Here is a 22,877-nt window from a genome sequence, read left to right on the forward strand (position 1 = left end):
CTAAAAATCTAATTACAATGTTTCTGAATGACTATTATAAATACAGGTCAAAATTTTAACTACTCATTCAGAGACATCTGTAATTCTGAAATGTATTATCCAGTGTTGTTTTTACTAAGTGTACCATCCATGGGACTTTGCAAATCTTTTAAGTTCTTTGTCACAAGACTGAAATGTGCATTTGCTGGTCTGTAATTGGCAATTTGGAGAACAGGCAAAACAGTGAAGCATGGTTCCCTACTGGTTCATCCAAGGTCAAGGAAAAGAATCATATTCCCAACCTCCCCAATATAATTTTAAGTTCGTGATCCTACTTGTTGTCCCAGTCAAGTTCAAGCTGTGAATTTCTTATGAACATATCTTTTGATGTCCTCTGGATATTTTAGGACAAAAAAATTTAAGTCACAGGTGCAAAATGAATAATCAAGTACTAGGTTTTTGATCTTAATGTTTGTGTCTGCATAAATTTACAAGAATTGAAGTGTTTAATTCTTAAAATTTTATTGAAGCCTTCTATTTATAAAAGTCTCTTTGGGCTCTATCAGATATCTGAGTAAGACAAAGCTATGTCCTCAACGAGCTGATGAAACAAATATACAAAAACTATACTACAAAACATGGTGCAGGTGCCATAAAGAAGGTTTAGGAAAGTATTATGAACCTTTAGAGAAGAAAGATCACTATCTGTTTTGGGTCAGAGAAAAGAATTTGAACCAAGTCATGGGGAAATGGGAGATGAGCAAGGAACATGTTTGGCAAACAATGAAAGATACAGCTTGGCTAGTGCCCAGTGCATGGGGAGGAAGTGGGACTCCAAGATAGATAGGAGTCACGCTGCCTGGAAAGGGCTTTGTAAAGTCAGGCTGAGGACATGCAATAAAGCCACTGTGTGTGGCTGTACTACAAACAAGACTGTGCCCCTTGGGGATGTAAAAGTAACTAATAAAATAACTTACGTTGAAAGCATAGAAAGAGAACATGTTACCAAAGCCTGCAATAATCCAGAAAAGGGAGGAAGGAGGGTCTGAACCAGGTGGCTCCCAGACATCAGTGGAAGTGGAAAGGTGATGTTGTACTTAGTACTTACGATGTACTGGACTTGGTAATAGATTTGACATTTAGATCAATGAAAAGGGGGAAAAGGGAGTCAAGACAGTGTCACAGTTCTTAATCTGGATAACCAGAAGAAACTAAGTACCTAAATGCCCTAATAAAAATAGGGACGTCATAAGGAGGAACCGAGCTTTTTGTATTGTTTAGTTCAGGGGAAGGAAGGTGCAAATAAGATACTTGTCTGGACATGTTACATTTGAGGAATCCATTGCAAACATGTGACACACATTTAGAAACATCACTAGGGTACTGAGCAGGGCTCCATCCTGAGATTTCAGTCCTCTCCACAAACAGGATAGTTCAAACAGTGTGAGTAAACAAGACAAAAATGAAAGTACACTGGAGACAGAATCTTGGAGTATGACCACATTTAGGGAATGGGAAAAAGAAGACCACTGAATAAAATTAACTACTGGTTTGGGGTAAGACAAGAAAATCTCGTAAGAGCTAGAATGTCTGATAAGAGTTTCAAAAGGGAGTAGCTATCTTTACAGTGTCACTGAAAAGGACCCAAGAAAGGTTAAGTATTGAGAAAAATAAAAATCCACTGAGATGCGGCACCAAGGAGTTCTGTGCTTTTTTTTTTTTTAGAAGTCAGAGAGAAAGGATTTGGAAAGGGAGATGGTAACAGAGAGGAGTCACTGATTTTAGAAGTCTTTTAAAATAGAGGAGAGTGTATTTCTCTATCTCATTTCCAAGGCAAAGAAACACAGTCAAGCTCAAATGTAAATCCAGTAGAGGAAACCCACTGGAGGGGAAGGGGAGGAAAAAGTACAAATAAGGGACTTTGTTCTATTTGATGATTTCCATGGTGTAAATACTATCACCATGGTTGATTCCAAGCTGCCAAAGACTGGCAAAATTCCTGAAAATTTAGCAATAACTCCAGACCACCACTGCAAAATACCTATTCTATTGTCTTCTCTGCAACTGAACAATTCCATGATAGCTTTTCCCTAAACTCAACTGATACGAAATCATTTTCTGGAACAACTTTGCAGCAATTCACAGAAGTCTACCCAACTCCTGTTACATTTAACTTTCTCAACTATATTGTAATTGAAAGGGGTCAGATGTTAAAAGCCAAAAGGCTCCTAGGCTTGCCTGTCTTTACTAAGGAAGTCACAAAGGAAATGACAAGAATCATATGCTCCAAAATACCTTCAGATAACCATCTTATAATTGTTTCCTTTGTTAATGTCATTTCCCCATCTAAACCTGAAATGTCTTAAGGATAGGGAACTTGATTCAAGACTTCAGTTTTCCCATAATCCACTTGGCTCTTGGGACAGTTCTACTGTTGATTAACCAAATTTTAAAAAATTTAAAAGAGAGCTCTGTATCAATGCAAGGATTAAACAATGAAGTGTCAGTAGAATAAGCAAAAGAAACAAGAACCAAACACCCTACTAAGTCCAAACCCAGTGAGAGGCAGCAGAGATATGGGGAAAGCTCCTGAGACAACATCCAGACACCTAGGGGGCTCCAATCCATCCTGCTACTTGCTGGTGGGGTGCTAGTAGCAGTCCCAGTTGCAGTTCCAACTGAAAAATGGGAACAGTAATACCTAGCACAGAGGGTTGGCCTTAGGTTTAATATGAACACATTTAGGAAACAGCCAGCAGGAGCAGGTACTTGCTTGGTACAGTTCAGAAGGCCATACTAGTCTGCACACTGGACACTGCTCAAGTGTATTACCAAGACGACCAAGGAGGCCTACCTCTGCTGAAAGACTATGGTGGTCAGCTACTAAGGATATTTTATAGTCTGTCCCGAGTGACCTCCTGCTATCATCCAAAATCACAAATTTCTTTCATAGTTATGCCCTGGACTCTCAAGCTCCCCAACAACACGGAGACCAAAGAGTCCACTTAAAAACAGTCTCAGGGCCAAAAATGTGACAAACTAGATGCTAACAAGCTAACAGGTTTCTACTTATGTTCACATAACATTCAGCACCTGCCTCAACTTAACAGGGAAGTTCATCAACAAACCAAAACAATGGACCTTTCCATAATACAAATAAAACTCAAGGGAAGAACCTAGTTTCTAATATTTTATAACTTTTCCCCTCTGTCGTCTTTCCAAATACCCCTGTCTATCCTGGTACTCCAGATTATCCTCTGTCATTCAGCTTATGTTTCATATGTAAGTTTCTCCTGACATCCGAAGTTGAATTTCTGTCAAAGTATAAAATATATATGGGAGGGAGCATAGAAGTTTATTTACTTTCCAATATAAGTGACTAGCCTTGAGAAAAAGGCAAATTGTTCACAGCAATTTAATTTTTCCACTAATTAACTACTATTCATCTGCTGACAAGTGCATGAAGTTACAGGTAGAAAAGAATAATATAAACTTACTATATTTGTATATCAAAAAACTTCCCATTAGAACCGTTCTACACTGTTGACAGGAATATAAATTGGTGCAGCCACTAAGGAGAACAGTATGGCAGTTCCTTAAAAAACTAAACATAGAGTTACAACATGATCCAGCAATCCCACTCCTGGGTATAAGAGGAAAATTCTAATTCAAAAAGATACATGCGCCCTAATGTTCACAGCAGCACTATTTACAACAGCCAAGACATGGAAGCAACCTAAGTGTCCCTCAACAGATAAACTGATAAAGAAAATGTAGTATGTAAATGCAATGGAATATTACTCCGTCATAAAAAAGAAACAAATACTGCCATTTGCAGCAACATGGATGGACCTAGAGATGCTCATACTAAGTGAAGTAAGAGAGAGAAAGACAAAAATATATGATATCACTTACATGTGGAATCTAAACAAATAACACAAGTGAACTTATTTACAAAACAGAAACAGTCTCACAGAAAGAGCAAATTTATGGTTACCAAAGGGGAAAGGTGGGGAGAGGGATAAATTAGGAGTTTGGGATTAATAGATACACACTACTATATATAAAATAGATCAACAACAAGGACCTACTATATAGCACAGGGAAGTATATTCAATATCTTGTAATAACCTATAATGGAAAAGAATCTGAAAAAGTGCGGGTAAATATATATGCACACATACATATATATGCACACATAGATGTATAACTGAATCACTTTGCTGTACACTTGAAACTAACACAACAATGTAAATCAACTACATACTTCAATTAAAAGCAAGCCAAAAAAACCCCTTCTCATTAGACATCTATCCTCCCGCTTCCATAAAGTTTCCCACACATACGTGTCTTCTGAGGACGGACTCGGACACACTTCTCTAGTAACACCAGAACACTTGGAAGCAAAGGAAGATCTCGTACTAAACTTTCTTTCCATAAAGTATCTGTAAATTAAACGTTTTCTGAAAGCTAAAGCCACAGACCCACTACCTCGGCCCCTTTTCTCTCACTCTGGGCTCCTCCTTCCCCTGACACTCCTTTATCTTCCGCGACTTCTGGGATGAACTTGGGCTCTCTATCTGACACTGCCTCGAGAAAGCGCCTCCCCTACCTCCCGGCTCCGAGGAGGCTCCGCCCGAGAGACACCTGCGTTCTCGCCCGGGCTGAACGGAGCCCAGCGCGTACCTGAGGATGGAAGCGGCGTTCGGAAGTGGACAGAGTGCCTCCGCCGTTTCGCGTGACTCGAGTCGTGCCGGGACGCCGGTCAGCGCCCGCCCGCCGCGCCGGGGCCGGGCTGCGGTCCGCAGCGGTCCCTGCCCTGAGGGAGACCTGAACCCGCGACGAGCCCGGGTCTGGGAGGCAGGTCCCCGCTCGGCCGCCCCGCGGAGCCGCTGACACAACCCCGCGGCGGCCCCTCCTCGTGGGGGTCAAGCGACCTCCCGGCACGGCCGGGGTCACACTCAGACCCGAAGGGCGCCCGCCTGGGACAGAGTGGAGCCCGGCTTCTCCTCAGGGGGCCGCGCGGACCCGTGCCGGAGCCGAACGAGGGAGTCGACAGGAGAATTAGGGTCCTCGACGCTGCCCGCGCGCCCGAGCCCCATGCAGCTCCAGCCGCACTCACCTCTCCTCGGCGTCAGGAGAGTCCAACTCCTCCTCCTCCCCCGCCATGGCCGCCGTCGCGCGCTGGGTTGAGACCGCTCCTCAAACCAGCTGACAGGCCGACTGGGACGCTGCGAACCAATGCCGCCCTTAAGGCCTCCGCCGTCTGCGCATGCGTCCCCTCCCACTCGCACGACTGTGCGGCGCATGCGCTTGCCGGGCCACTCCCCACCCACACACCAACCACGCATGAGCCATGCCGCCGGACGCGTTCCAATCTGGGCGTTAGGCGGGCCCGCCAAGCTGAAAGAACTGGTGAGACTCGCCTGGCAGTTAGGTAGTAACTAATCTCAGTAATGACTGTATTGACGCATTATCCGCTGATGTTGATTGCCAGGTGCTGGGCACTGGACAGTTCCCTGAGGACAGTTCACTGGGCACTAGCAGTTCCCTGAGGACTGAGGCGCGACCTTCTGGAAGAGCCCAGGTAGTATGCTATAGACGCTGCAGTAGTTAACGGAGAGGCTGTAATGGGGGAGCTTTGCGGCCTGCGGCCAGCCCTTCACCGCAGGTGGGTGGCCAGGGGGAGAGGGCGCCTCACAGGACCCTTCAGGCAATCCATATTCACTGACGTGAGGGCACTGCTCCAGACCCTGGGGTTACAGTAGAAGGCAGAACCAGCAACTCCCATCCACTCCGTGCTCAGTACACACGGGAGGTCTGTGAAGAGTCCCCATTTAGGTACTTAGAGTTGGTGGGGCGGGGGGGGGGGTCACTAATGTAAATGTTAACATTTCCCGGTGGACTAAAAGAATTGTCAAGTCTGTTAGCCATCAGATACTGCCTGCTTTTGTAATTGTATCACTCCCTACCATTCATTCATTCATATTTACCTTTTGCCTATATGCCCAGTTAATTCTAGGTGCTGAGAAACAATGGATTTAAATAGGGCTCGCGCCCTTATGGAACCTACGCTAATATTACATTTTATTTTAGAGGCAATTCATCGCTCTCCTTCCCTAACTCTCCTCCCTTTCTGCAGCCTCTTTTTCTCTCCTCTCAGTCCCTGTAACCCAGACTGTCTCTGTCACCTACCTGGCACTCAGATTCTTGGCCTTGTCCAATTGTTATGGCTTTTTAATGGACATTATTGAATATTCTTATAACTACACTGGAAGTTCCTTGAGGATAGAGATGGTGTCTTCTGTGATTTAGGGGAAAGAAAAAAAAGCAACTCATAATCTCTTGGGCATAGCAATAACTAATACATATTTTATGGCAGTTGATCTACTTCAGAAATATTTTAGGGAAGACTGGGACATAAAAAAACACTGTTCCAGGAATTCATGGTGTTGCCAGAGACTTCCAGTGTATCTATAGAAACTGCTCCTCTACCATCTCCATCTATCAGATCATATCCATACTGGAGGCACCTTTTTCTATATGGGCCAGACTATTGAGGACTCTACTGCATGGAATACAGTCCAAGCCCAGTGGTACTGAGTACAGTATCAAAACCTAAGAATATGGTTGGCCAATAGGCACATGAAAAGATGCTCAATATTGCTAATTTTCAGAGAAATGCAAATCAAATCTACAATGAGGTGTTACCTCATACCTCTGGTCAGAATGGCCATCATCAAAAAGTCCACAAACAATAAATGCTGGAGAGGGTGTGAAGAAAATGGAACCCTCCTACACTGCTGGTGGGAATGTAATTTGGTGCAGCCACTGGAGAACAGTACAGAGTTTCCTTAAGAACTAAAGCTAGACTTACCACATGATCCAGCAATCCCACTCTTGGGCATGTATCTAGAGAAAACTCTTTAATTCGAAAAGATACATGCACCTCAGTGTTCATAGCAGCACTGTTCATAACAGCCAAGACATGGAAGCAACTTAATGTCCACTGACAGATGACTGGATAAAGAAGTTGTATACACACACACACACATACACACATACACACATAATGGAATACTACTCAGCATAAAAAACGAATGAAATAATGCCATTTGCAGGAACATGGATGGACCTAGAGATTATCATACTAAATGAAGTAAGTCAGACAAAGGCAAATATCATATGATATCACTTATATGTGGAATCTAAAAAAATGATACAAATGAACTTATTTATAAAATAGAAACAGACTCACAGACATAGAAAACAAATTATGGTTACCAAAGGGGAAAAGTGGGTCAGCGAGGGATAAATTGGGAGTTTGGGATTAGGAGATACAAAGTACTATATACAAAATAGATAAACAATAAGTCCTACTATATAGCACAGGCAACTACATTGAGTATCTTATAATAATCTATAATGAAAAAGAATATTAAAAATGTATAACTGAATCACTGTGCTGTACATCAGAACCTAACACAACATTGTAAATCTACTAAACTTCAATAAAAATAAAAAATTTTTTTAAAAATTAAGAATAGGGTGGCAACTCCTGCAGCACCTTTAGAAAGTTGGGCTGGCAAGAGTATGCTATAGACGCACCCTCAGAAATTTTTGTGGACCTGGAGCCTGCTCTCATAGATGCCAGTGGCTGCTGCACAGTAAAAACAAACAAGCAAAAAAACATTGATCCAATGCTGGAGTTTATACAGAAACTGACAGAGCAATGCATAGGGCTATAGGACTTCATGATCTTCCCCCAACTCTAGGGGTAGCTCTGGCCCACACTTCCCTGTGCTGCTGGTGGAGGAGCTGTCCTTGACTGTGGCAAGAAGTCCATGCTGGAATCAGCCATCCACACAGCCCCTGGGTGCTGCCAGCAGTGAAGAAACCCTGCTGCTTCATTGTGACTACTACACCATCCTAGAGCTCTTGGACTATGTCTCCTTGGTGGACATTAAGGCCAACATCTGTTGATGCAACCTGTACCTGGACAGCTCCTCCTATGCCAACCTCAATCACTGCCTCCCTGTCCTTTGGTGGTGCCCTGAGCAGCAGAACTCTCAGAGTTCCAGGCCAACCTGGCGCCCTATTTCCAAATCTATTTCTTTTTGGTAATGTACTTACCAAATATCTTGATTGAGTAGTACTTATTTTGGGAGGTCACTAGCACCTGTTTAGAACTCTCCAATCAGATAGTCAGGTGTGACACTCAGCAGGGCAAGTACATAGCTGCTCTGCATGCTCCACCCCAGGCTGTGGAGTCCAAAGAACTAATGCTGCCATTATACCACTGAGACCAAGTGTGTTATACAAGTTGATGACTGGTGCCCCACTGGTTTCAGGGTTGACTTTAATTTCTAGCCCCTTAGCAGTGATTCCTAAGAAAATGCTGAACAATATACCACAGTCATCATAGGGGTCTGGGCCTTTATCACAAGTCTGCCAAGCTAGCATTTGCAAACCGGAATGAGGGTGAGGGCATGGAGGGTTTTCTGAGGACCACAATGGCCTGACTGCCCTATAAATGTTTAAAAAGTGTTGTAATTAAAAGAGTAAGAAAGCAATTGTGGCAGGGAAGTAATAATAATGACATGGGATGGTAAGAGAAAATGGTAGCTGGATGAAGGGAAGGGGCTGGATACCAATCAGATGTGTGACTTTAGGTGGGAAAAAAAAAATCACATGCTTAGGGCTTGTCAGATTGTAATCTGCTGCAGACCTCCTGTGGATCTTGTTAAGTGGCCAATTCTAACTCTGTAGTTCTGGAGTGGGGTCTGAGATTCTCTATTTCTAACCAGCTCCCAGGGATGCCTGTGCCCCTACTGCCAGTCAGCAGACTGCTCTTCAAATTACAAAGCTCTGGAGCAGCCCATCCACTGGAACTTCCTGCAGTCATGAAACTGTTCTCAACCCCCACTTTGCAATATGCTAGCCTGAGCCACATGTACGTATGGAACATTTGCCTAGTGTGACTGAATTTTTAATTTTAATTAAGTTTTAAAAGCCACATGTGGCTAATGCTATCATGTTGGACAGCAAGGTCTGGGTCTTATATTCCTCATCTGTGAAAATGAGAGCTTGAGATTAGACGATTCCCAATGTCCCTTCAGACGATCTATGCTTCCACGTTGTCCTTTTCAAAGGGTGAGTGGAGGGCCAAGAGAGGAATTTGAAGAGGGCACAGATATTAAAGCCTGTAGTAAAGCATGAAGGGTTGAGAGCCCTTCCATTGTGGTTAGGGGAAGAAGAGCATGGTCTCCCAGGGGCTGGATTTTAGAACTCAGTGGTAAGCTGCCCTCTGGAGACAGGAGACTGACTAGTCAGTGAGTGTCAGTTGAACTCTCAGAACCAGAGAAAAGGCCTTCAGCAAGGTGGAAATGCTGGGCCATAAAGGAAAAGAGTGATTAATTTAACCACATCCAAATTTAAGACATCTGTGTGAAAAAGACACTAAAACACAATGCAAAAATATGGAACAGACAGGAAAAATCTATTTAAAAATGAAAAAAAATTGGAGGGGAGAGGTAATTAGGTTTGTTTGTTTATTTGTTTATTTATTTATCTGTCTATTTATTTATTGTTGATGGAGGGACTGGGGATTGAACCCAAGACCTCGTGCATGCTAGGCACGCGCTCTACCAGTGAGCTCTACCCTTCCCCGTAAAAATTTGTTTTGGAAATGTTAAGAAACCAAGGTTTAATCTCTTCAGCATGTAAAGAAAAACTGAAAAAAGGAGAAATAGAAAATAGAGTAAAAAACAAACCCTCAGAGGAGAAAACCCTCAAGCCATAAACAATCACAAGATGCCCCACTCATCTGTAATCAGGAAATGCAAGTTGAAACCATGATAATGTAAATGGGAAAGGCTCATAGTTCTAAATTTTGGCAAGAACCTGGGTCAATGGAGAATGTCTCTACTCAGTTGGTGAGAGTGCCAAACTGATAACAGCCATCTGGAAAATAGTTTGAGAGTTACCTGTTTAAAAATGTAAAACTAATGTAACCCCTGGCCCAGCAATTTAACTTCTGGGGGGTCTGGCCTTTCTCATGTGCACATAGAGATATATAAAAGGATATTCCCTTCAGCATTCTAGTAGCAAAAAAAAAAAAAATTAATAAGAATGCCCATGATTAAATAAATTCTAGTACCCCTATAATATGAAATGCTGTGGCAGCAATTAAGAAAATGAAATAAATCTATATATACTAATATAGAAAGCTCTCCAGAGCATATGTAGAAAAAGCAAAATCCATGAACTCACCAAAAGTTGGTTCTTTGATATTCATAAAATTGATAAATAGCTAGCTAACTGGTCAAGAGAGAAAAAGAAGGCACAAGTGAACAATATCAGGTCTGGAAAAGAGGATGTCACTACAGATCCTACCAACATTAGAAAGATAGTCAAGCAACTTTACAAAGAGCTTATGCCAATAAATTTGACAACTTAGATAAAGAAGACAAAATATTTAGAGAACATAACTTGCCCAAACTGACCAGATGAAATAGAAAACCTGAATAGCTCAATATCTATTTTTAATTGAGTATGTTGAATTTTTTAAAATTCTCATGAAAAGAAGTATTTTTTCAAATAATTGACTGCCCCTTATAGTACAATAAGATGGCTACAAATTTGTTACCGCTTCTCAACATCAAGAGTTGGAGTTTATTTTTCCTCCCCTTCAATCTCAGCTGTGACTTGTTTTTACCAATAGAATGTGACAGAAGTGATGCTCTGTAATTTCCAAGGCTGGAACTTAAGAGATCTGTAGCTTCATTTTTGGTTAATCAACTGTGGTGGCAAATGCTGGAGGAAGGTCTGCTAGCCACATGGGGAGAGGCACCAGACTAGTGAGTGAAGCCTTCTAAGAATTTCCAGCCTATCCACCTGCCACCTGAATGCAGCTGAGTGAATGACACCAGCTGACACCAAGTGGACTAAAATATCTGCCCAGATGAGCTTGGATTCCTGACCTACAGAATTTTGAAAAAATAAAACAGCACTTGTTTTTAACCCCTGTATTTTGAGGTAGTTTGTGATGTAGCAATAGGTCATTGAATCACCCTTGAATCGTATAGTGATGACCTTTGACCTCATAGTTTTGTCTGATGCTGCTGTTTCATGTACTAAATTATGTAGTTGATTTATTGAGTTATTTTTTTCACAAATCATTTTTTTTTTAAAAAAAACTCTTGAGATAATGGCAGATTCACATGCAGTTTTAAGAGTAATTCCCACAGATTTAAAGATCCCGTGTATCCTTTATCAGTTTCCTCTTGTGGTAGCATCTTGAAAAACTACAGTACAGTATCACAGTCAGAGTATTAACATTGATGTACTAAAAATACAGAACATTTCCATCACCACAAGAATCCCTCATGTTGCCCTTTTATAGCCACACCCACTTCTTTCCTACACACACAACCCCTCCATCCTTAACTTCTGGCAACCATGATCTGTCTATAATTTTGTCATTTTGAGAACATTATATATAAATGGAATCATATAGTATGGAACCTTTTGAGGTTGACTTTTTTGTCTCAGCATAATTTCTTGGAGATTCATTAAAGCTGTCATGTGTGTGAACAATTTGTTCCTTTTTATAGCTGAGTAGTTTTCCAGGGTTGAATGTACCACAGTTTGTTTAATCAGTCACCTGTTGAAGGACATCTGGGTGGTTTTCAGTTTTTTGGAGATTACCTATAAAGCTGCCAGAGATATTCAAGTACAGGTTTTTGTGTGAACCTAAGCTTTCATTTTTCTGAGGTAAAATGCCCAGGAGGGTAATTGCTGGGTCACATGATAGTTGCATATTTAGGGTTTTTTTTTTTTTTTTTAAGAAATTGCCAAACTGTTTTCAAGAATGGCTGTACCATTTTCTGTTCCCAAAGTCAAAATGTAATTGATCTAAGTTCTCCACATCTTCACCAACATTTGGCGTTGTCTCTATTTTTTATTTGAGCCATTCTCATAGGTGTGTGGTGTCCCATTGTGGTTTTAATTTGCCTTTCCCTGACGACTAGTGATGCTGAGCATCTTTTCACATGCTATTTGCCATATGTATATTCTTCTAGATGAAATGTCTGTTCATGTGTCTTTTGCCCATTTTCCAACTGTTTAGTTTTGAGAATTTTTTTTTTCTCTAGACACTAATCCCTTGTCAGATATGTGGTTTGTGAATATTTTCTCCCATATGCATCTTGTCTTATCCCTTTCACATGGGCTTTTGCAGAGAAGACATTTTTTAATGAAATCCAATGTATTGGTTTGTTTTATGGCTTATGCTTTTGGTGTTGACTGAGAATTATTTGTCTAACCTTGAAGAAGACCTTTCCTCTTTTATCTTTTTCTAAAAGTTGTATGGTTTTACATGTTACATTTAGGTCTGTGATCCATTTTGAGTTAATATTTGTAAAAGTGAGGTTTGGGTCAAAGGTTTTTGTTTGTTGCTTATGGATAGCCAGTTGTTCCAGCACCATTTGTTGAAATCATCAATGGTTTTACTAGGCAGTCTCTTATGCTCTTATAAAGAATGTCTGATGTGTGAATAATGATAGATATTTTTCAGGGTGAGGTTAGTAGTGATGCACACAGAAATGTGGTGCTCAAATCTCTCTTCAAGGAAGGACTTACTACCCCAGCTTCTAGAGTGAGAGTTTCAATGGAACAGCTTCCAGTTTCCTAGTCCACAGAGAGCTGCCTCACTAAGGCATGGCTCACGGATGGAGGTAGAGAGGTAAAGGACCAACCAAAGTGGGACAATTCTTTTTTGGGGGCAGGGGGTAATTTATTTATTTTATTTATTTATTTTTAGAGGCAGCACTGGGGATTGAACCCAGAACCTCATGCATGCTAAGCATACACTCTACCACTCGAGCTATACACTCCCCTCCAAAGTGGGACAATTCTGATAAGCCATTTCTGCTCCAGAACTCCCTGTGGCTGAGGCTGTCCAGCCTGCATCCCAGCTCACCTTCTCCCTCTGCCCAATCCCTCTTTCCCCACTCCTTCCCACAGGGCAAACCGTGAACACTAAACTCTGTCTCAGAGACCGCTTCCTGCAGATTCCAAACTGTGACACTCGTGTGCATTTTTATTTAATAAGCATGACATTAGGCTTCTGCTGAGAGTGGTGGAAAGGTTATAATTGATGGGGTTTATACTGCTATTATAGAAATCAATCACAACAGGAAAGCTTTCATCAGAAAGTTTACACCACTGCCAGAAAGGAAGTGAGCTGAAAGGTAGGGAAAGGATGGGTGTGAGTGGCAGCATTAGCACAGGCATACATATAAAAGGAAGGTCACAGGGGAGAGTCAGTAAGAGTTGTGTGATGGTTTGCAGTGGTTCCAACACTAGGAAGGTAGATGTATGGGTGAGTATCCAGACATACAACAAGGCCAAATCTCCCCCTCAACATGTAGTCAAAAATCAGGTAGACAGAACCCTTGAAATAATCTCCAAGCTTATACCAGCTCCCATTCTAATGTCTTTCTAAAACTTTTAATGACTCCTTTAATGACTTACAGAAGGAAGTTATAGAAGTGGTTGTCCAGTTTCAACCTCAAATGCCATTGGAGTTGGGGGCAGGAAAGAGAGAGGAAAGGAAGAAGGCAGAGGGGGTAGATTCAATTTGCAATCATGTCTCCTGGCCCCAGGATATTTGAAGTTGTGATGATTTGGGGAGAGAATTTAAATAGTGTCTCTTTTCTCCACCTTCCATTTCATTTGATTACAGTAGACGTGTCCTAGATTTTTATTTTCAGTAGAATCAGTGTTTTTTAAAAATTTTTCTTTATTGAAGTACAGTCATTTACAGTGTGTCAATTTCTGGTGTATAGCACAATGTCCCAGTTATGCATATACGCACATATATTCGGTTTCATGTTCTTTTCCAGTATCATTTTTCATTCTCATTAAAGGTTCAGTGTTTTTAAAAAGGATTTTTTCCCACCTTATTTCATATCTTTTGACTTTTATCTGGTTGTTTTTTTCTGATCAGTCCATGCTGAAATAACAGGCATCCTCATAAACCAGGAGAAAATGTTGCCCTCCAAAATGTTGACACTGCAAATGTCAGTTGCCTTTCTTGTGTTTGAATTTTCAAGAGCAAAACCCGTCTATGTAGTCATTATGCCACTGAACATTTGCAGCAGGGGCAGGTTTATACAGTAGCAGAAAGAAAGTGTTCATACCCATAATTCCCTCTGACATTTATGTTGCCTGTTTATTTACCCCCTCACTGTCTCAAAAATGCAGCCTTCAGTTTAATACAGTTTATTGAATATCCATTCCGTTTAGTCTGCACTTGAGGCAGAAAACAAACAGCAATTGGTGTCTTGGCTCTATTACATTTTCTGACAAGTGGGAAATATCTGTGTGTGATGCAATAAATACTTGGTTCTAAGTAATTCAGCAAATTGGCTTATTTAGCTTCAGTTCTGCAGGGATGTGCAGAGGGAACAATTTTCACCCGTCATCGATTCCACACTGAAATCTGTTATGATTGTGTATGCCCGCAGCTGGAAGAACTTTGTGGTGGTCTGAGTGAATGAGCAGTTATGAAAATGCTGTTCTGCGTCAGTGCAAAACTAGCAGTGATCTTATTGCTTGCCTATGGTGCTGGAGCTGGCTCTTGTCAGTTCATGAGCATCTACTGTTAAATATACAAGAATGTTGTGACCTGGGTTGGGGAGGGTATAGCTCAGCGGTAGAGTGCGTGCTTAGCATGCAGGAGGCCCTGGGTTCAATCCCCAAGACTTCCACAGAAATAGATAAACCTAATTACCTCCCCCCTAATTTTTTTTAAAGAGATTTAAAAAAGTATTTTGTGAGCTGGATGTTAAACTTCTGGGACTTTGAAATTGGGAGTATTTACACCCCAGAAATTGGCAATCACTTCAAAATCGGGGCTCTTTTTTTGTTTGTTTTTGAGAGCTTATTTACCAACACACGGTTGCCTACTCTAGCTCAGTGTAAGAGAGTTACGAAGCAGATGGCAGGCTAAGAAATTAAGGTTTCACAGGGAGAAGGGAATAAACACAAGTTCACTAAAAATACGCAAAGCCATGGATGACGAAGGTATAACAACTTTCTGTAAAGGTACACAGGTAGAGAACAGCACATTTAAGCCCTGGAAACTGAGCCCTGGTTATTAGATCAAACCAGTGGGGTAATGATTTATGAAAGTGAGTCTCAAACAAGGCTGGTTTTTTTTGTAGTCGAAGTATACAGCACAAATCCTAATGATTAGCACAAAACGAACACACCCACGTCAGCACAATCCGGATTATGAAGCAAATTTTCTAGGAGAAAAAACAGGGCACCCTGATAGAGATGAATGGAGCAGACAATCCAGGGAGGCCCACGACAGAAGCCATGTTGCGCAGCTTCACAACACATCTGAACGTCACGTGATCTTAATAGATGCTGCAAATCAGTTTATGAAGACTCTCTTTTTAGCTGTGCTGATGAACATACATTTAATAGCTAAATTTAGGGCTTTTCTTCTTTGAAACTTGAAGGTGTTGCTTAGCTACCCTCATCTCTTTTTAATGTTGCCTCTGATTTAATGTAATTTCTTCAACTGCAGGTAAGGAAAACGGGCTGTTATTAGATATCTTCTGGGTTCCGTAACACACACAATATGTATATGGCTATCTGCTACTTTAGTATTATTAACAAATCAGTCTCCCCAAACTAGACATTTAAACTGCCATTTATGTACATATGTGCATTATTTGGGGGGAAATTACATGTAAACAAAAGTGATCATTTTAGTGATAATTAACACATGTAGCTATACTAGATTGAAAATCATTTTTTGTCATAACATTTTATTTTTTCAGTACAATCAAACCTTTCAAGCCAAAAGTACACAGTAGCGTGAGATGATGCTAAACTAATCTACCAAAATACTTAACTCTCAGTAGTGAGCCCATCCTGTAAGCCTCGTTTTCTCCAGCAGAGCTTCCAGTTCACCACATCTGAATCTGGTCACGCAGCATTGGACGAACATTAGGGTTCTAGTCAGTGTCTGTAATTGGTTATATTTTCATTAATTTGCTGACCAACTTTCACTGAGGTTGGTCCTTTCTCACCCGAAGTATGATGATTCCTTGAGAATGGAGATGTGTCTTCTAATTCCTTTATAAATCCCAGAAGTATTTAGAACTTTATTGTAATCTATAAACTGTGGGGACCAAGTAAACCCCTTCTCTTGACTGAGTTACAGCCAGGTTTAAATAACAACAGCAAGAATGAAAAATGCTACCTGATTAAGCCAGATGATCTTTCCATCACTCTAAACAACTTACATAATTTCCATCCTACAAATGGGAAATCAGGAAATAGAGAGGTTCCATTGCTTACCAGCAATTACACAGAGAGACAGTAGAGTTACCAGATCACACTTGGGTCCACAGTAAAGCCAATCTACTGACACCAGGTTGTGCTGAAGGAAAGTACAGCGTTTATTGCAGGGCACCAAGGAGTCTAGGTCGCTAGTGCTTAAAAGACTCAACCTCCCCAAAGGCTTTCAGGCAAAGGTTTTTAAAGATATGGTGAGGGTGGGGGATTGTGGGGTGTGTGGTCAGCTTGTGGATGTTCTTCTGATTCGTTGGTGGTGAGGGAGTCAGGCATCAACATTGTCAACCTTCTGGTTCCAACTGGTCTGGGGGTCAGTGTGCTTGTAGTCATCATACAGTGAACTTCTTCCACCTGGTGGGGGTTTTAGTCTCTGCAAAACAGCTCAAAGGACATGGCTCAGAATATTATCAATAGCCCATAAGGAGGAACTAAAAGTCCTTGACTTTGTTTAATGGCTAAACTATTAAGTGTTTTGTCTGGCTTGACTGTTTTCCTTTTTTTCTGCGTTTTCTCTCTTCTCTGATTACATATACTCTTTGGAACTCAGGGAAGCCTAGGAGACAAAAGTTCTTCTACAAACAAGAGGCTGGCAGAGGACATGGAGGGGGCAGGTGCTGTTCCAGGAAGTCCCCATAGGGTGACTCAGTTGCTCAGGTGGCTCAGTTACAGTAGCAAGAACAAAAAGGACTTTTCTCTGTCTCTGTGTCATTATGTCCTAGCATGCTGGCGGCTGTCCCATGAGATGGTGGTGGGTGGATAAAGGCTATCCTGCCCAACAACCCCATGGCTAAGGCACTCTCCTGGAGTTGTGTTTATAGCAGTGGTAACAGATTTGCATCTACTGTAGGGCAGTTGAAAGGAGCCAGCAATTGTGGCTTTATCTATGAAACTGACAAGACTAGTTTTGTTGGTCTTCTTAGTGGGAAGCAATAACCACTGGGCTACCAGCCAAAGATATACTTTAGAGCCATAATGCAACTGTCACTAGCCAGAGGCTCTGTTCCCATTACCAATCAGCCCATCCAAGTAATACTGTAACTAGTAAATTAGAACAACTGAGACCACAGCTATCAATTCCATTTGTAAATCAGTTATACACTTGGGCTATTTAATTGTAAGAGTGCTGAATCCACTGTTTTTGCCCAGTCTCACTTCTGAGGATCAGAGCAGATGGATTATTATTCACCCTAATTAGAAACTTGGAAATCAAGTTGGCTCAGTCATAAACGTTATGTAAAAATACCACCAAAATCTGCTAAAAAATTTAGTCTCTTAACCACAAATCTCCCAACCTATTAGAAAGTTAGCAATGATCTCCAGATTTAGGCCATAGAATTTCATTTAAAAATAAACTGAAAATTTCCTTTATGAGAGGTGTTGGATTAATATCTATGAGAGATAAAGAGGAATATAGACATAACCTTATTTTTTTTCTCCTGATGAATATCTTGTCAGCATACATGTAATTATCTTTATTTGGCTGAAAACAAAAGAAAAGTAAGCCATCATCCTTGATAAAATATACAAACCCTTCATTGAATTTCAAAGCAAGAGAGAATTTAGGTTCCTTATATTAATTTTTAACCATTTCAACAACTTACAGAAAAGTGATGGCCAGGTTAACAATTTAATCCCCCAAATCCAGAATGAGATGTTTCATTCTCCTTGTACCTGCAAATCTTAATCTTTTCTTAATTTTTGAATTTTCACTGCAACTTACACTTTATTCCAGTGGAAGACCTTTTTTTCTCTTGAGAGAAAGAAATCAAAGAGACATTAAATACTTCCTTTTGAATTATTCTTCAGTGCTCAAAATATAAGCTTAATTCCAAAACCAATGTTTGTACTTTGAAGAGCATACAAATCAGGATTTGAATTAAAACTGAATCTATAACAAAAATATAGTATTATTTTAAATTAAATTAAAATGTGCTTTAACATGTAAATGACTTAAATTACATTAATTTAAGGATATATTAATTACATTAAGGATGCATTAATTTATTTTATATTGATTTAATTGTAATTGATTATATTACATTAATATGATTTTTTGTCATCTATGCATGCTCTTGCTTGTTAGGAGTTATTAGAATAGAAATGGGCTGAAAACAAGCCAAAACAAAAAACCCAGTAAATAACACTGAAAACACATTCTAAAACCTCTTTAACATTGTATGATCAAACATCTCCAAGCTGGGAATGTAAAAGTAAACAGATTAGCAGTCATTTTCCCATCCTGCTTATAGTGAAAACATTACCCAACTTAACTTATAATGATTTTGATAATATAATCACCCTTAAGCTAGTTGGTTGAATTCTCAGAGTTGGAGCTTAGAGCCAAACAGGAAGTCCTGAGGATTTTGCTGGTTCCTCATACTCTGTACTTGAGCAATATGTTTTTAGTGAGGTGTTGATAAAGTGAAGGGGAAGGTAAATGAAAAGGGGAAGAGTGGCATTAGAACATCAAATAAAGGGAGATTTATTGTTTTCTGGAATAAGCTGCCTTAAGAATCACCATGCTAGAAAGCCAACATTCTTCTTTAAAAACCCCCAAAAATTTTTTTAAAGATAACTGCCTTTCCGCCCCCTCATTTTTAACTTTTTTTCCTATTGAAATACATATACAGAAAAGTGCACAAAACAAATACCCAGCCCAATGCTTTATTATAAAGCAAACACTCATGTAACCACCACCCTGGTCAAGGGTTGGAACCTTCCAAACATCCCTAAAACCTCCCCCATATGCCACTCAGTCATGACCGCTCCTCTTTTAACTTATAACACCACAGTTTAATTTTGCCTGGTCTTGAACTTTACAGAAACAGATGCATCAAGAATTTGAGCTTTGGTGTCTGATTCTTTTCACACAACATTCCTCCATGTGATTACAGTTCCCTAAAGATGTTCCTATACATTGTCCAAAGACACTGCAATATATTGATCCAAGCAACTGCTCTTTTTCTTCAATGGCTTGCTTTGTGACTTTAAATCTATTCTAGTAGTTTTTTTTATATTAGCTTATGACCCTTCCTGTGCCTATATTCCCATGGACTTTAAAAATACATCTTAATCTAAGATACATTAACCTTGATTTTACCACCTGGACTGCAGACTGGGACGCAGTGGATCAGCATCTGTGCAGCAAGAGCTCAGTCTCCTTGAGACCCACTGGGGCTGCGGCCTCAGGACCACACGGGGCAGTGTCCACGTGGACAGGAGCTGCGTTTCCCAATGACCCAGGCACTGCTGGAAGGAACAGGACTGTAAGGGCTTTGGCTTCTAGACAGTGGGGCTGTGTCCGTGCTGTCATGGGCTGAGTTTTCTTGAGCATCGCTGGTGAGGAGGTGCCGCAAGAGGGAAAAAGGACAAAGTGAGGAGAAGCTTCCTGTGTGCAGCTGACTGCTGAGGGGAGGTCATTCAGAGGACCCAAGACCTGATGGCTACCAGTATAATCTTAGCACAGTGCCTCTTAATAGCAAGTGGACTCCTATGAGGGCAATTAGCATCACAACTTTAGTTGACCTTGGTCTGGCATTTTCCATTTAAAATTTGGAATGCACCAATTCTTGCTTCCGAACCACAAATGGCTCTGTCGCTGGGTCCTCTGAGGGGGATAATCTGGTCTGCACAACTGTAGAAGGATTTGCATTCTCCCCTGAGCCCCCAGGTGAGAAACCCTGGAGAACAGTTACCGAGCAAAGTCCAGACAGGACCACCTGTCCAGCGAACCCTCAGGCTGCAGAGCTGGGCTCTCACACCCAAGAGGGAAATGACTCCCCTCCTGAACTCATTTTGTGAAACGCCGCCCACTCTAACCAACAGATCTGGGACACACATTATGTCAAGACAGACAGGATGTGGGCGTGAGTCTCCCAGCTCCTCAGGTGTGGGAAGGCGTCTCCCAGGTGTAGACTCAGCCCTGCACTTTGCTGACCTTTTGCCTTGAATAGACTCATATACTCTGGACAGGGACGTGGGTCCTGGAGTCAACCGGTGTGATGATGAGTCTGCACAAAAGCGCTTGTTTTGTATGGAAAGAAAAGGGGGTTCCTCCTGGTGCCTTAGCCACCTGGAATAGAGGCAACATAGATGATGGGGGTGCTTTTAATTTAGGCTGTTGTGCAAAAGAAAACCTGGAATCATGTCAAATGCAGTCAGGCACCAGAAAGAGTTGTTAAAATTAGGAACTTTGCTGTTGAAATTGTTAGGCTTAATACTGTAGAGCTATGAAGAGTCGCCAGTAGACATTTGTAATATTTACATTTTTATCTCATCAAGCAATTAAAAATAGATGTCGTTTCAGGGGCATTTGTTTTTTTATTGTAGAAAATTGAGTTGAAAGTGAGCACTTGTGAAATCTATTCTCAGACGCATTTTCTGAGCTCCGCTGTGAGCAGAGTCTGGGAGGCTCAGTGTGGCTGAAAATATAATAAATACAATAGATTTAAAAAGAGATACATTAATCTTGATTGTTTAAGTTCTCTAGAGGCAATTTTTAAAGCTAATATTTTCAGTGTAACTTGTACTATTGTCATAGTTCATAGGGTTTCTAAGGACTGTATATAGCAGCAATTATGTGCTCTTCTGGTGGCTTTTGCCTGGTTAGAAGGGGGACTATACGAATATAAATACAAAATACTTATTTTTAACCCTGGAAAGAAACATCAAACTGTCCAGATTGAACACACATCTAATAGGAAAGAACTAAGGGCTGTGTAATTTGTTTAGATCTTCAAATTTTTCTACAGAGTAACTAAAAACATAGCTGCTTTCAAAGATGGAGTTTGTGAGGCACTGACACCCTCTGTTACCAGTTCAGCTTTTTGGCTTTAATCATCCTAACTCCCTCGGGCCGTCTTAAGCAAGAAGAAAGGTTCCTGAAGGATACCAGGGGCTCTAGAATAGATGGGAGGCTGGATAATGGGGTCAGAATAAAGGCCACCCTAGATCCTAGAAAGATTCTCAGTAGCCATGTGATAGCAAGAAGAATATGGGCAAGTGCTACTACCAATCAGATGGAATTAAATTAGTTTTCAGCCTCTTAATTCCTCAGCTTAAGTTTACATTCCAAGGAGGGAACAAAGAATTGCTTTGACTTGGGTCAAATACCTTCGCTTTAGCTGGGCAGCAGGGGTAACTGGGAGGAGGAGAACTTCAGTGACAGCCCCCACAAAACCGTGTGCAGTGACTGAAAGGTAATCTGGATAAAAAAAGAAATTGAGGGGCAGACAGGAAAGGGAAATGGATACAACATTATCTGCCTCATCCTCCAATGACACAACCTCCATTTTGGCACGTGAACCAAAGGAAACTGAAGCCCCTGCTTTATGGATAGAGTTGGGGAAAATGCGCCATTTGTGTCATCATTGCCCTGGCCTTCTAATGTTTAAGGACTGTTAGAATCATTGCTATTACCAGACTTTATTTCTAGACATCTCTGTCCTGATTTAAAAAAAAAAAAAAAAAAAAAACCCAAATCAGAAATTGCAAAATGTCTGTGGAGCTCCTTAGAAAAGAGCAGGATTGGAGAAGGAACCTGTAATGATTATTGTCACATTTACTGGTGTGAGCTGCATCTAGTCATTCTTAGAATGAAAGATTCATTTATTTTTTAATGAAGAGTGTTTTCTCTTCTCAGGTTTTGTTTACAAAAATACTGGTAAAAAAATGGAAGAGGAGGCTTTGCCCTTTAGGCTTTAACTGTAAAGAGTGAAAGTCTACCTTTTACTGGAATCATTATATGACATTTAAAAAATGTGAAGGTCTGGGCCCCTGTGACAAAGTCCAGGGAAAATGAATGATACTTCTAGAAGCTGCACAAACACCCCTAGCAAACTGTTATTTGCATCTCATTGACCCATGTTAAGTGTCTTGCTTATTTATGAGCCACTTACATATTCCGCCAATTTCTGTCTGAGGAGGATGAGGGATGACGTTTTCCTGAGTTCTGGGATTCTAGGAATGAAGAAAAAGAACAGATGCTGGGTAGGCAACCAGCATTGTCCACTCTAATATCCCTCCAAACAGTTTTAATGGCTAGATCTAATCTCCTGTTGGTAGACACTTAGGTTATTCCTAATTTTTCACAAGAATTCAGAAGAAAATATAACCCTAAACATCTTCTTTTGAATACCTCTTGCATTATTTCTTGGAATATAACTGTAAAAGGAAATTGCTGAAAGTATTCATATATTTTTAAGCATTTGATTTGTATCGCCAAATTGCCTTCAGTACAGTTATTCCAAGCTACATTCCTACCAGAAGTCAATGAGAATCCTATTTTCCCACATATTTGCCAGCCACGGGTGTTATACTTCTTTTGAAACTTCACCAGTCTAATGGGTGACAAGAGGTACTTCATTCTGCTTTAATTAGCATTAAACCAGTAACGATTAATGTATATGAATATTTTATATGTTTTTTGGCCAGTTCTATTTCTTACTTTGTAAATTGTTCATGTCTTTACCTATTCCTCTAATTAGAGTGTTGATAGTTTTCTTATTGATTGTTATCTACTC

At 40.7% G+C, this 22,877-nt stretch overlaps 2 protein-coding genes across 5 annotated transcripts in view; one reads left to right on the forward strand and one right to left on the reverse strand.

The window, feature by feature from the left end:
- The window catches only part of ABHD5 (abhydrolase domain containing 5, lysophosphatidic acid acyltransferase), a 32,913-nt gene extending 27,657 nt beyond the window's left edge, over positions 1-5,256 (reverse strand). The window contains exon 1 of one of the 2 annotated variants that reach the window (XM_014556428.2): positions 5,102-5,256. In XM_014556428.2, coding sequence (XP_014411914.1) covers positions 5,102-5,148 — 47 coding nt within the window. In that variant the 5' untranslated portion in view covers positions 5,149-5,256. Of the gene's footprint in view, positions 1-4,325; positions 4,459-5,101 lie in introns of those variants that run through there. The other variant, XM_032459089.1, reaches the window with a different exon arrangement.
- An 85-nt stretch (positions 5,257-5,341) lies between these two features.
- Positions 5,342-22,877, forward strand: part of ANO10 (anoctamin 10) — a 221,949-nt gene continuing 204,413 nt past the window's right edge. For all 3 annotated transcript variants that reach the window (XM_032459083.1, XM_032459084.1, XM_032459085.1), the window contains exons 1-2: positions 5,342-5,394; positions 5,477-5,566. The gene's annotated coding sequence lies outside the window, so the exon portion shown is untranslated. The remainder of the gene's footprint in view (positions 5,395-5,476; positions 5,567-22,877) is intronic.

The sequence above is a fragment of the Camelus ferus genome, chromosome 17, assembly GCF_009834535.1.
Source record: "Camelus ferus isolate YT-003-E chromosome 17, BCGSAC_Cfer_1.0, whole genome shotgun sequence".
Lineage (NCBI taxonomy): Eukaryota > Metazoa > Chordata > Mammalia > Artiodactyla > Camelidae > Camelus > Camelus ferus.